The 15071-nt window shown below is 38.2% G+C and overlaps 1 protein-coding gene and 1 long non-coding RNA gene across 2 annotated transcripts in view; one reads left to right on the top strand and one right to left on the bottom strand.

Moving 5' to 3' along the window:
* LOC103280178 (uncharacterized) overlaps positions 1-15071 on the top strand; it is a 111966-nt gene that overhangs the window by 37473 nt on the left and 59422 nt on the right. The window lies entirely within an intron of this gene.
* Positions 1073-12436, bottom strand: chek1 (checkpoint kinase 1). The gene is made up of 13 exons (XM_003225711.4): positions 12315-12436; positions 9659-9743; positions 8954-9177; positions 8433-8497; positions 7957-8026; positions 7322-7510; positions 7138-7242; positions 6809-6904; positions 5810-5915; positions 4718-4895; positions 3571-3702; positions 3356-3457; positions 1073-2103 (listed from the first exon to the last, which is right to left on the bottom strand). The coding sequence occupies exons 2-13, from the start codon at positions 9721-9723 to the stop codon at positions 2008-2010; spliced, it is 1428 nt and encodes a 475-aa protein (XP_003225759.1). The 5' UTR covers positions 9724-9743; positions 12315-12436; the 3' UTR covers positions 1073-2007.

Here is a 15071-nt window from a genome sequence, read left to right on the forward strand (position 1 = left end):
CATTTTCTAATACTTTTGCAGGTTTGTGATCCCACCAGTTCTTTACTGCAGGGAGGTGGTACTTGAGGCATAAGTTCCAGTTGATCATTTGGGCCACATAGTTGTGCCTCTGTTTGTAGTCTGTCTGTGCAATTTTCTTACAGCAGCTGAGGATGTGATCAATGGTTTCGTCACCTTCCTTGCACAGTCTGCATTTTGGGTCATCAGCTGATTTTTCAATCTTGGCTTTAATTGCATTTGTTCTGATGTCTTGCTCCTGGGCTGCTAGAATCAGGCCTTCTGTCTCCTTCAGGGTCCCATTCGTGAGCCAGAGCCAGGTCTTCTCCTTATCAGCTTTTCCTTCAATTTTGTCAAGGAACTTTCCACCTTGACGTGGGGGGAGGGGGGGGGCTTAACCACTCCAATGATGACTGAGGGCTGTGCTGGCGGTAGTGTAACTACCGGCAGGTCCAACCAAGCCAGAGAGGCCTCAGTTGAGGAGTGAAACCAAGAGCACCTAACCCATTAGTATTATGGAGAATCAAACCAAAACCAAGTCTATACTGGCTCGGTTGTCGCCCAGGATAAAAAGGACCGCGATGGATGCTGCTGATTCTGGACATCCATCGACAAGTGAGCTACGGAATCAAAATACAAATGAGCAGTCACAGAACCGGCAAAAATATACAATGCCAGAAAACCACACAATAATAATAATAATAATAATAATAATAATAATAATAATAATAATATATGTATCAGTTTGCTCTACTGCAGTGGTTCTCAACCTGTGGGTCCCCCAATGTTTTGGCCTTCAACTCCCAGAAAGCCTAACAGCTGGTAAACTGGCTGGTATTTCTGGGAGTTGTAAGCCAAAACACATGGGGACCCACAGGTTGAGAAGCACTGCTCTACTGTATAGAGATTCCTTATTTCTATGCATCAAAATTTTAGAAAGCTGTGTTTCTTATGCAAGGGAGTTATGTCTCAAACTTTGCAATAAATGGCAATTTCTAAGATTTCCCACTTTTTGAGTCAGTATGATGCAATACACATTGCTTACAACGTAATATATTCTAAGTCATTCAATTGCTTTCAATTTAAAGACACTTTATTATTTTTTTCTTTACAAATGCTTTAAAAACTGAATCAGTCAGAAGCATGCTCAAAAAGCAAGGCTTCTGGCTCACCTTATTTTTCACTGATGCATGTAATTGTAATCACAGTTAAGACACATGGTTGCCATCTGTTCGAGGAATAGCTAAGGCACTATTAACATGTATTTCACATCTGTATGGGAATTGAAGAAAAAGTGATGAGATGGGAGAAGATGCTTATCCTTCTCACTTCACGGCCTGTTTCTATTCCAAAGGCTTAATGAATGTATTTGGATTGTGAGAAAGAGCTGGTCCCTGAAAATATATCAGTGAGAAATGAACAGTATTAAAATGGCTCACTGTTTTATGTTTTCTTTAGAGGGAGGCAAGTCAATCTGTAAAGCAAACGTCAGAACTGGGTCACTTCATTCAGAAAGTAATCAACTACAGAAAGTGATTTATGAAGGACCCCCATCTAGATCCATTCCTCAGTCCCAGTCACATTTAGTTTTTAAAACTGGTTGTTTAGATTTCCAAAAAAGGGCTGGGATTATCTGCAGCTCTTCTAAAGATTTGACTCCCCAACCCACCCACATATTCAGTTTGTTTTACACTTTGAAAAAAAATAGAAGTCAAGCCAAGCCTCGGGGTCAAGATGACTCGAGAAAAAAAATGTAATCACACTGCCAAAAAAAAATCAAGTCAAAAACCCAGAAGAAAGCAACATGATCATAACCGGCGATGTATCCAGGCAAACCTCTCTTTACCTAACTTGCAACAGTCGCTATCCAGCAGTATATGCAGACTGTTTGCACAGCTGTCATTTGAAAACCGAAAGAGAATTCCACTGAGTATCTAAAACTCAGGGCATGGCTAGAATAACTGTCCCTTAGCAGAATTATGATGGATCTGTTCCCAAAACACAGTGCAATCATGTGGCTGGGAGCCACAACTTCTGCGCACTGACAACGTCGACCAGTTTCCCCTTGATCTTCAGGAAATGCCTCTTGAACTCCAAACCATCGCCCTGCATAGAGAAAAGAAAATGCATCAAAAAGAGTGAATGTAGAGAAGCAGCATTATCACCAAAATGCAGAAAATTACATCTGAATGAATGATCAGTATAGATCAATGCATCGTTTCCTGTGGAATAAATGATACTTTAAAAACAAACAGTGGGGAAAACTGGGCTGCTGTGAGTTTTTCAGTCCGTATGGCCATGTTCCAGAAGCATTCTCTCCTGACGTTTCATTCTTATCTATTGGAGGCAAGTGTGAATGCTGCAATTGGGCACCTTAGCATTGAATAGCATGGCAGGTTCAAAGCCTGCCTGCTTCCTGCCTGAAGGAATCCTACCTGGGGAAATCTGATCAATCTAAATGAAAATTAAACAGATGAATAGCAAGTAAATCAGGATTAAAAACACATCTGAAACACACTTATCTCTTCCAGTAGGCCTACCAAGTCAGTTTTAACTATGAACTTTAAACTCACATCTTGTGATTAACCTACTTTAATTTGTTCTGTGTATTTTAGTATATGTATTTCATAAAATATGTTTTAATATATGTATTTTATATAATGTTTATTTTATTTATTTATTAGACTTGTATACCGCTATTCCCAATTTGGCTCGGAGCAGTTTACAGAAATAGATTAAAACAATACAATTAGCTTTGAAATAACAATAAGAACAGACATAACCCTGAGTTTTTTACCCATCAAATGCTTGTCGGAAGAGAAAGGTTTTGCAGGCTTTCTGAAAGGCAAGTAGGTCTCGGATAGTTCAAGTTTCAACTGGCAAGGCATTCCATAAATAAGGGGCTACAATCAATGAAGTGCTTTCTCCCCAAGACACGAGGAGGGGTGGGTAAGAAATAATAATAATAATAATAATAATAATAATAATAATAATAATAATAATGTAAAAAGCATTGTATTTTATATATTTGTCAATATAAGTATACAAAAATAATTAGGAGTGTAATAAAAAGACATGATAGATAATAATGCCTTGTTAACATTTTACAAAGAAAAAGAAAGCCGAGGCATCTTTTACTTAAGCAAACAAAAAGACAGCAAACTCTACAGAAGGCAATACCGAAAATGGTAAACATAACCCTACATTTAAGCTTAATTGCCTAGTGCACCATTCTAATAAAAACAAAATATATATGTACATGGAATTAAACTACACAAACTGTGAGCTAAGTTGTTGAGACAGAAAAAATGTGTTTTCAATGTTCTTAGAATGAAATGTGTTCCTTAATTTGGTATACCTTAGACAGACGGAAGTCCACAAGAATTTTCTCATCCATTTCTACTAAGTTTGCCTTGAAAATCAGTTTGTTGTTTCTTCTATCGGTTGTTGATATGGTAACCTTTGAAGGAAAAACAACACATTTATTGGGAAAATTATTTTCCTCCAAAGGCTTGCAACGAAATCTGAAATAACCCTGACTAAATATCACTACAGTCGTCTCCTCTGTTATACCTCGTTTGTGCAGCCCTTCTTCCAGATGTAGCCCATCTTATCGCAAACCTCCTTCAGGATCTCATACGACTGCTCCGCATCCAACTTCAAAAAGAACCGGGTCATTCTCTTCACCAAGCGCTGCCATGGATTCTGCGGGAAGAGAAAGAAAGATGGAACATTTATTTATTTATTTACAACATTTATAAAAGTACTATTCTCTTCAAACAAAGATGATTTTAAAACGCAAACTGAGCAAAGCTCTTCATGAAAATGATGCATTGTGATGAAAGGGTTGGATCAAAATGATTAAAGCCCCAAATGAAGTCAGTATTTTTTCACCTGGTATTTATTCAACTTGTTTCAGCAATTCTTATTTTTAGATGCATGCTGAGTATTTACAAACCTGACTAGTATGGCTCAGCCTACGTGAACTTTACAGATACAGTAGAGTCTCACTTATCCAACATAAATGGGCCAGCAGATAAGCGAATATGTTGGATAATAAGGAGGGATTAAGAAAAAGCCTATTAAAAATCAAATTAGATTATGATTTTACAAATTAAACACCAAAACATGTTATACAACAAATTTGACAGAAAAAGTAGTTCAATACGCAGTAATGTTATGTAGTAATTACTGTATTTACAAATTTAGCACCAAAATATCACAATATATTGAAAACATTGACTACAAAAATGCGTTGGATAATCCAGAACGTTGGATAAGTGAGTGTTGGATAAGTGAGACTCTACTGTAATATAAATACATCGTATTAATTTTATGTACTTTTAGGCTGGGGATAAGCATAAAAGAGGGATAAGCATAATTTCTGATTGTACCAAATAAATAGTTTTTATAAGTAGATAAAAAAGAAAAGGGAAATTTAAGAAATGAAAGAAAACCAATTGTGCTAGCACAAGTTTCAATAATGGCAAGTTAAGGATCCAGCGTCATTCAGCAATGAAATATGTTACCCTCGAGTCCAATAGTCTCCTTCTCTGGAGATTTCTAAACAGAGGCTGGATGGTCATCTATTGGGGGTGCTTTGATTGTATGTTTCTGCATGTAGAATGGGACTGGACTGGATGGTTCTTGGGTTGTTTTCCAACTCTATTCTTCTATTATTATAACAGAAAAGCCACAGTAGTTAACTGCTCAAGATTACCTGAGAGGAGCCTGGAGTGCCCAATAGTTGGCTGTTCAGCAGCATGTGTTCCGGGCAGGCTGGCTGGGAGAAGCTGATGCCTTGCACTAGCTTGTCAATATTGGCAGGACTGTTGTCCCAAAAGGATAGGCCAGTGCCAGGTTCTGGCTGAGAATTGGAATAGGTCCTTCTTTCCTCACTGCAACAATGAAAACAATATCTGCATTATTACAGTGCACAATGAACTCATATTCTCGCACAAGGGTTACAGCTACTTGCACTGACTGATTTAGGCTCCTTGAACTTTTTCATCTATGATGAAACACCTATATACCTGGGGTCCCATTGATTTTCCATTTGAAAAATATCAATGGGACCCCAGGTATATAGGTGTATAAAAGAGGTACAAAAACCAAATATTAACTGATAATACATTAGCATTTGCAAGACTTGCCAAGCAGGCTGATTTAATTTAAAGCTGAAGCATGCTCTGCACTATAAACAATGCATGCTGTTGCTAACAGATTCGTGAACATGTCTGGAAACCTTGTACTGTGCCAACAGCCATTGTAACATGTTGCCAAAGTCTATGAAGGCGGAAGAAGGCTGCAACAGATTGAGAAGCCACCGTTGTAGTGTTAAGTGTGCCACTGGTTGGAACCCCTCACTCTGTGAAGGCTGTGTGTTGATCGGCTGTACACCAACCTCCACACATTTAAAAAAAACTCACACACAGGTGTCTTCCAAGAATTTGGAAGGCCATCATACTCAGACAATGAGGAATTGCCTAAGTACTGTTGCCAATTTTTTCATGACCCCAGCACTGAGCTAAAAGGACTCCATTTGGGACAGGGATCCACAATGTAAGAAGCAGATGTAGGCCTGATATACTATGTAATAATTATAACTAATTATTCTCCCACCCTAGACATTCCAGATATATAAACCCCACATGACTATTTCCAACAGACCTTACAACTGCTGAGGATGTGTGCCATAGATGCAGGCAAAACAACAGGAAAAAATGTTTCTGGAACACAGCCATACAGCCCCAAAAACTCACAGAAACCCATATAAATATTGGCTGAAGACAATAAAGCAAAGGCATTTCACCTGTGTGTGTCTTTCACTGGAGAGAAGTCAGTATCTGATCGAATGTGCTTAGAAAAAACTCCTGGAGAATCAGAGGGTTCTGTGGAGATCCGAGACCGTTTTATGCCTAAAGAGAAAGATATACTGTCACTATTATTTTGAAAATAATTTTTAGATATTAACTCTCATGTTGTTTTGGACGCTAGACAACAGCTTTCATGAACAAGCTATTTGCAGTCTTATTTATCTTTCTTCTAAGTGCCAGAAGAAGAATGCAAGCCCTCTTTGGGTTTTTGAAAAATGTGTGGAGCCCAAACACGGGAAGGGAGACTCTGCTTCTATCCATCACCATTCTCAACATCCTTTAAAAATAGACTCATTTATGCTTGAATTAATTGACTTAAACTCAAGAACATCCATGTAGGATTCATTAATACCTGGATCAACTGTGCAAAAATCATTATCTGCAAAATTCACACAATGATCATCAATATCTATAAAAGCAGATTGGGATGTACTTTTCATATTAGAAATTTCATTCAGACCAGTGCTCCCACTAAAAATGACAATACAGTAAGGATTTATACAACAATGAAGACAATCCTGGAACATAATCATCCCAGAACAACTGACATGTACATTTTGCCCTGGAAGAATACTTCAGAAATGAGACCAATGAGCAACGGAAAGAAACAGCAAAAGAAATCTTCCAGCACAGATAGGGAACATGTAATCTTCCAGATTGCAACTTCCATAATCTTCTACCACTAGCAGGATTGCTACATAATAATACCAAGTACAAAACAACATTTGGAGGACCCACATCATTGTCTTGTAGGTAAAGTCCTATCCTCAGTTAATATTAAAATAGCTTTGGATCACTAATTTTAAAATATACGGGGCTGTCAAATGCAACAGTCTATATATACTATATGTTACATTGTTATGTGGATATGCGATGTCACAGATGTGTCTGTCACTGTGGTAACATTTGAAAAAGAATTTTTTTTAAAAAATCACCTTTCTGTAAAAGTTTGGTGTACCACTTGTCTTTTTTAATGTCTGCTATGGTCAGTCTGGATGCTGGGTTCTCAGTTAATATTTTGATAAGCAAAGCTGCAAAGAAATAAAACAAAATATTTGTTATACAAGGTCAACAACTTTAGAAATAGTCCACAGACTGCTAGTAACGTAATTTATATTTAAAATGAGATATCCTGCCTTGAGAAAATACAGATTTGATATCCTTTCTTTAAAATGCTTGGGACCAAAATGAAGTACTTCTCTAGTTTCACCAGAAAGCTATTAAACCACAAAACAGATGCAGGATCAGTAAATCAATGAAATACCCAGTGGTAATGAATCAATCTTCTTCCATGGTGCAAGATATGATTTCTGTTCTTTCCAGTCACAATATTCTTGACAAGTTTCAGTAGGTTGATCCCATGGTAATTCTGCCAGAAAAGAAAACAACTGTCAGTAATCCTTAGCTTTATGAGACAACTACATTCAAACTTTAGCAAAAGTTCTTACCTCCTGCCAACATAGCAGTGAGTACTATTCCACAAGACCAAACATCAACTGGCTCTGCATGGAATTCTTTTCTTTTAAGGACCTCGGGTGCAACATATGGCAACGTGCCACAGATCTTGTTCAACAAACGCTCACGTCCATTGTATTTAAACACAGTTGCTAGGCCAAAGTCGGATATTTTGAGATTATCTAAGCAAACACAATAGGAAAGCAATTATACCATTGATCATTCTACCTCTTCAACATTTTTGTTTAAAGTACATTCAAATAAAATTGATCAAAACACATGCATACTGTAACACAAGGGAATCATTTTTGAGATTGAGCAAAGGAACAAGACTGTCTCCATAAGTAAATAATGTACTTCAAAACACACTTATGCAGAAATACTAATGTCCTGTACTTGCTGGAGAAACCAGTGAGGTTGGCAAATACACAAGACAGGACCTACTAAGTAGTAACCCCACACCTGTGGAACTTCAGTGGGTAGGCAGGCTGCATTTCCAGATGAAAACAGAACACCTCTAAGTGATCCTTGCCAAAGAAAATACTAGGAAAGGCATGGATTAACCATACACTGAAGGTCAAGGCAAACACACACACAACACACATGTGGGAAATCATTTCTCTTTTACCTCTTTCATCCAGCAACAGATTCTCAGGCTTAATATCCCGATGTGTTACTCCTAAGCTGTGTAGGTAGACCTTTAAAAAAATGACATAAACAATCACAATATGCACAGGCAGTTTTCGAGTTACAAACATTCAATTCACAACTAAGAACAGGGCTTAGACATCAGGAAGCGAGAGAAATCTACCCTTAGGAAAGGAAATTCGCCCCTGGAAGAGTTATTATCATAGGGAAAAGGGGTCTCCACTGAAGCTTTTCACCAATCATTATTTCCACAACAAGCCAAATTTTTATAGAATCCAATTATCAAGGGGACAGAAAGTGGGGCGAACTCTTCTGAACAGGGGCACACACAGCAAATGAAACCCCACAAGCGTGTTAACCCTTCCCTACTATATATATATGTTACACTTTTAAAAGTAGCCATTCCGACTTACAAACGAATTAGAATTTTGAAAAAAGCAGTATAAAGAAACTTACCACACCACCTATAAGCTGGTGAAAAAACCTCTGTGCTTCTGCTTCAGGCATCCCTATATCAGGCTCTATATAAAGACATCATATCATCATTTAGTATCTAATAGAATAAAAATTACTAAATGCATAACATGATTTTAATTGAAGGCAAGTCCAGTGAACGTATGGCTCTTCAGTCCTATGATTCTTTACCGCTGGTCATTCTAACTAGATCTCACTGAAGTGGCATTTCAGTTACATCTGTTGAGCCATACAACCTCCAGCAATGGCTGCAGGCTAAGGATATACTGACAAGCCCCTAAAAGAGTCCAACAGTCAAACTCAAACACTGAAAATGCAGATGCATGATGCAATAGTATTTAAAATACACAAAATGCTTTTGTTAAGCAGTCAGACTTCGTTTTGTCAAGTGGTCAGATATAGTTTAATTTAATACTGTTTCAGCAGATTTCAGTTAACTCATGTTCCTACATTATCAAAGTCCCACTACTAAAAACAACTCCAGGATGCACCATCGTTAGTACCTATTCGGTCAAACAGCTCCCCTCCGCTGCAGTATTCAAGGAAAAGATACTGAATAGTGCCTTCTCGCCGATGGCCATAGAACTTCACTATGTTCTCATGACTCAACATTTTGTTGATGCAGATCTCCTTCTTAATCTGTTCTGGACATTCAATGGCACGCTTCATGTCAACAATTTTGACTGCAACTGCTTCTTCAGTGCGTCTGTTCACTGCCAGTTGAACTCTACAGCAGGGAAATGGAGAACAGGGATTCATAAAACATTTCTTCTTACAAATCATTGCTAAAATTACGTATTAAACCTTGTCTGCCATCCATAGTATAATGTGTCATTCTAAAACACAAAGGTACAGACAAAAAGCAATTTTTTTTTGCTCCATCCCACTCTTTCCCAGTAGAAGAACAGTAACATGTACTGGCACAATTGGTTGACATTTTAGTTTTCATAATTTGCTGTATTTATTCTTGTAATCTGATACTGAGAAGTTAATGAATACGTTAAAGACACATATTGTTATTGTTTATTCAGTCGCTTCCGACTTTTTGTGACCTCATGGACCAGCCCACTCCAGAGTTCCCTGTCAGCCGTCGCCACCCCCAGCTTCTTCAAAGTCAAGCCTTGAAGACACATACATTTCATTTATAGTCTCAAAGCTATACTTTAACTCCTGTGTTAAATGTTGTTACCTAAGCTGTACATACTCACTCTCCATAAGCACCTTCTCCAAGGGTTTGCACCAAGTCCCAATCTTCTACAAAAGGCACTGCCATGATGATGAACAGAACACACTCTACAGATTTAGAAAAGGGAGTTAGAAAAAGGACAACCGTATGGCCATCAAAACATATGTTTTGAAATGGCATTTCTTCCTTAACATGCAACGAAGAACATAGTAGGTATTTCATACAGTAGAGCAATTGCAATGTTGTGTAGAGGACAACCAACAGATATTGTAAGACTTCCATTTTCAGAAGCACTAGTTACCACTAGCAAGGGCCAGCTAACACCTCCCAAAAAAAGATTCCCCCAGACAGTAAACTGCCAGGCTTTGAAGCTTCAAGGCTGTTCAAAAGTAATCAAGGTGGCCAACTGCAATATTCACACTTGCCTCCAACAGACAAGAGTTCTTTCTATATATCTGGACATTCCACAGATATATAAACCTCACTGACCTAGTTTCCAACAGATCTCACAACCTCTGAGGATGCCGGCCACAGATGTGGGCAAATTGTCAAGAGAGAATGCTTTTGGAACATGGCCATACAGCCCAGAAAGCACACAGCAACCTAGTGATTCTGGCCATGAAAGCCTTCAACAACATACTTATATGTTATTGTATTAGAATATGTATAATACACTGTATTTAGTAATAATATTTAATTGTTGTGAACTACAACACTATTGTACCATTATGACTGTATAACTAACATTATACATACAATAATATACAGTAGGGTCTCACTTATCCAAGATAAATGGGCCAGAATAACATTGGATAAGCAAAAATCTTGGATAATAAGGTGGGATTAAGAAAAAAGGCTATTAAATATAAAATTACATTATAATTTTACAAATTAAGCACCAAAACATTATGTTTTACAAGAAATTGACAAAAAAGCAGTTCAATACACAGTAATGTTATGTAGTAATTACTATATTTACAAATTTAGCACCAAAACATTGCAACATTTAGTACAAAAACAATTACTAAAAGGCAGACTGCCTTGGATAATACAGAACCTTGGATAAGTGAAGCTTGGAGAAGTGAGACTCTACTGTATGTATAACATATTATATTTATAATATGCTATATTTATTAATTATATTTACCGTATTTGTTGGGAGCTGCAATACAGTTATACTAATACGACTGTATTACCAACATACAATAATATTAGATGTTGTTATATTATTATATTTCTATTATGCTATATTTAGTAATGATATTTAATTGTTGGGCGCTACAGTAGTTATACTAATGTGACTGTATTACTGCCACAAAATAATATACTTATAATATGTTATATTATATTACTCTGGGGCCAGAGTGAAGAAGGAGGGGGCCAGGAAGACATCTTACCAACCTGAGAGCCAGGAAGATAGTTCTATCTTGTCTCTTGTGCCATAGCAACATGCTATGCTAATTTATATGTGTGTGTGTGTGATTATAATTTATAAATATATAATATATTGTATATACAGTAGTCTCACTTATCCAAGCTAAACGGGCCGGCAGAACCTTGGATAAGCAAATATCTTGGATAATAAGGAGGGATCAAGGAAAAGGGTTGGTGCTCATCTCCATTTCTAAGCCGAAGAGCCAGCATTGTCCGTAGACACCTCCAAGGTCATGTGGCCAGCATGACTGCATGGAGCGCTGTTACCTTCCCGCCGGAGCGGTACCTATTGATCTACTCACATTGGCATGTTTTCAAACTGCTAGGTTGGCAGATTTTTCTTAATCTCTCCTTATTATCCAACATATTCACTTATCCAACATTCTGCCAGCCCATTTATGTTGAATAAGTGGGACTCTACTGTAAATAAATAAATATTGTCATATTTTTATTATGCTATATTTAGTAATGATATTTAATAGTTGTGAGCTGCAATACTATTACAGTAGAGTCTCACTTATCCAACACTCGCTTATCCAACGTTCTGGATTATCCAACGCATTTTTGTAGTCAACGTTTTCAATACATCGTGATATTTTGGTGCTAAATTCGTAAATACAGTAATTACTACATGGCATTACTGTGTATTGAACTACTTTTTTGTCAAATTTGTTGTCTAACATGATGTTTTGGTGCTTCATTTGTAAAATCATAACCTAATTTGATGTTTAATAGACTTTTCTTTAATGCCTCCTTATTATCCAACATATTCGCTTATCCAACATTCTGCCGGCCCGTTTACGTTGGATAAGTGAGACTCTACTGTATTTAGTAATGATATTTAATTGTTGTGAGCTGCAATACTATTACTATATACCAATATGACTGTATTACTAACATACACATTAGGCCTTTGGACCGTAGTAAAGTTTTGCTTGCTTGCTTGATATGACTAACATACAATAATATACTTTTAATATAAGATATTATTATATTACTACATCACCATTATGCAATACTTAGTAATACAACTGGGATACAATTATACAATAACAGCACTATGTAACACGGTTATATTAAGATGATGCGATACTGGGCGATAATAAGGATAACATCGTAGCAATAGTATGATATGAGGGCGCAGGAATCCTGTCAGGAAAGAAGTGGAAGAAGGAAAGGCCTGAGGAGGAGGAGGAACAGGGTACAGGTAGAAAAACGCAGCCGCCATTCAACCAAGCACTTACCTGCTCGTCTTTACAGTCGATTCCCGCCATGTACTGACGTCAGCAGCAACACAGCAGCGATTGGAGGAAGGCGCCGAGAGGAAGCGATGGCGTCACTCCTGCGCCTGCGCCGACCCCGCCCCCTGCGTTGAAGGCGGGGCAAATGGAAGCCTCAGGCACCGCCCTGCCACCCTCTAGGTTTTCCGACTTCAACTCCCAGAAGCCTCCTCTGCCTTGGGCAATGGCCTGGAATTCTGGGAGTTGGAGTCCAAAACGCCTAAAGGGCCAGAGTTTAGGAAACGCGCCCGGTTTGACACAACTGGAAGCTATGGCCCCCTTCACACAGCTAAATAAAATCCCACGTTATCTGCTTTGAACTGGCGTATCCGAGTCCACACTCAGATGACATGGGACTTTCGGCCTTGATATTCTGGGATATAGCAGTGTATGGAAGGGCCCTACGTCCACACTGCCATATATTCCAGTTCAAAGCAGATAATGTGGGATTTTATACAGCTGTGTGGAAGGGGCCTGACACTATGGGCCCTTCCGCACAGCCCTATATCCCTTAATATTTATTTATTTATGGGGCCGGGCTGTGGCGCAGGATGTTAGCAGCTGCAATAAATCACTCTGACCATGAGGTCATGAGTTTGAGGCCAGCCCGTGGCGGGGTGAGCGTCCGTCAATTAAAAATTAAAAATAGCCCCTTCTCGTTGCTGACCTAGCAACCTGAAAGATAGTTGCATCTATCAAGTAGGAAATAAGGTACCACTTATAAAAGTGGGGAGGCAAGTTTAACTAATTTACGACGTTGGAATGAGGAAGTGCTGTCAGAGTGGATGATGAAGCAGCTGTTCCCCCCTGTGGCCAGAATCGAACATTCCCTCAGGAGAAGGTTAAATTGCCTTTGTGTCTGTCTGTCTCGGTCTCTGTTTGATGTATTTATGGGCATTGAATGTTTGCCCAATGTGTGTATAATGTGATCCACCCTGAGTCCCCTTCGGGGTGAGAAGGGTGGAATATAAATACTGTAAATAAATAAGTAAATAAATAAATATCTATTTGCTACATTTATATGCCGCCCTTCTCACCCCGAAGGGGACTCAGAGCGGCTTACAAATTAAATGTACATACAATATTATATTAGCATAGTGCAATACTGGTAATAAAATTACTATATTGTACTGTATCAATATATTGTAATATTATTGGTAATATTACATGTAAAATATAATATATAATTATTATTATTATACTGTATTATTATTATATCGTATTAAGAGATATTAAGAGATAATCCACAATATCTGCCTCGAACTGGGTTATCTGAGTCCACACTGCCATATAACCCAGAGTTCAAAGCACATAATGTGGGATTTTAGACAGCTGTGTGGAAGAGACCTGTGAGAATGTCATTTATATAATACTAGCTGTGCCCGGCCACACGTTGCTGTGGCGAAGTATGGTGGTATGGGAAATAAAGTATCTTATATTATCTGCTTAGAACTGGATTATATGAGGCCCCTTCTACACAGCTGTATAAAATGCACACTGAAGTGGATTATATGGCAGTGTGGAGTCAAGATAATCCAGTGCAAAGCAGATAATATAAGATTATAAATGGGTTAGATAGCTGTGTGGAAGGGCCTTGAGTCTGCACTGCCATATAATCCAGTTAAAATCAGATAATCTGTATTTTATAGGCAGTGCGGAAGAGGCCTTAAGTGAAGCCTAACTCTGCCTGGCTGAGTGGGTTGCTAGGAGACCAAGTGGGCGGAGCTTAGCCTTCTAACTGGCAGCAATTGGCTAAAAACAATTATTCCTCTCCCTCTAATTAGGACTTTATTTTTCTTTTTTTTTTGTTGTATGAACATAGAGGCATGGATGAGGGGTTGTGCTGCCAAGTTTAGTGTTTCTGGGTTGTGTAGTTTTGTTGTTTTGTCCTAGGCCGAAATTTCATTACCCTTTTATATATATAGATCTGCCTTGCTTCCCGTTAGAGTGAATGCTAGGAGACCAAGAAGCCCATTATGACTAGTTGAGGTCTAAATCTCCCTGTGATATTAATAGATGGCCCACAATTTGAGTGACAAGAGGCATAACTGTGGATACTTCCTTTGCACAGAGTGGTTCTTATTCAGATCTTTTTTTTCAAGCCCAGCAAACTTCCCATTTTCCAGCAGCGAATGGAAAACCCTCTAGAGCAGGCCTGGGTAAACTTCAGCCCTCCAGGTGTTTTGGACTTCAACTCCCACAATTGTTTTTTTTTATTTTTTTATTGGGTAATTATAAACATTGAAAGAGTGGGAACAACACTGGGTATAGGAAAGAAAGTGAAAAGGGAAGGGGAAATGGTAAGGGAAAAGGGAGAGGAAGGGGAGGAAAAGAAAAGAAAAATACAACAAAACAAAAACACACAAAAATACGATGACTTCCTTTAATCCTTTGTGGTTAGGGTTCTATTGTTTCTTCCCTCTAAGTAGGCTGTTAGGAATTGTGGGAGTTGAAGTCCAAAACACCTGGAGGGCTGAAGTTTACCCAGGCCTGCTCTAGTGATTAAGTAAATGCTTTGTTTTGAAATTCCTGAAAGTATATGAAAGAGAAAGACATTTTAATGTGTACTAAATAGAGGGATCTGGATTCCTTCTGCAGGCTTTATATGGTGAATAAAGACAGCCAGTGGTTTGAGCATTAGAGTATGACTTTGGAGACTAGGATTCAAATTTGCACTTTGGTCACACTTTCACTGTCGAGAGGAAGGCAAAGGCATATCAC

Source organism: Anolis carolinensis, unplaced genomic scaffold (genome assembly GCF_035594765.1).
Source record: "Anolis carolinensis isolate JA03-04 unplaced genomic scaffold, rAnoCar3.1.pri scaffold_8, whole genome shotgun sequence".
NCBI lineage: Eukaryota > Metazoa > Chordata > Lepidosauria > Squamata > Dactyloidae > Anolis > Anolis carolinensis.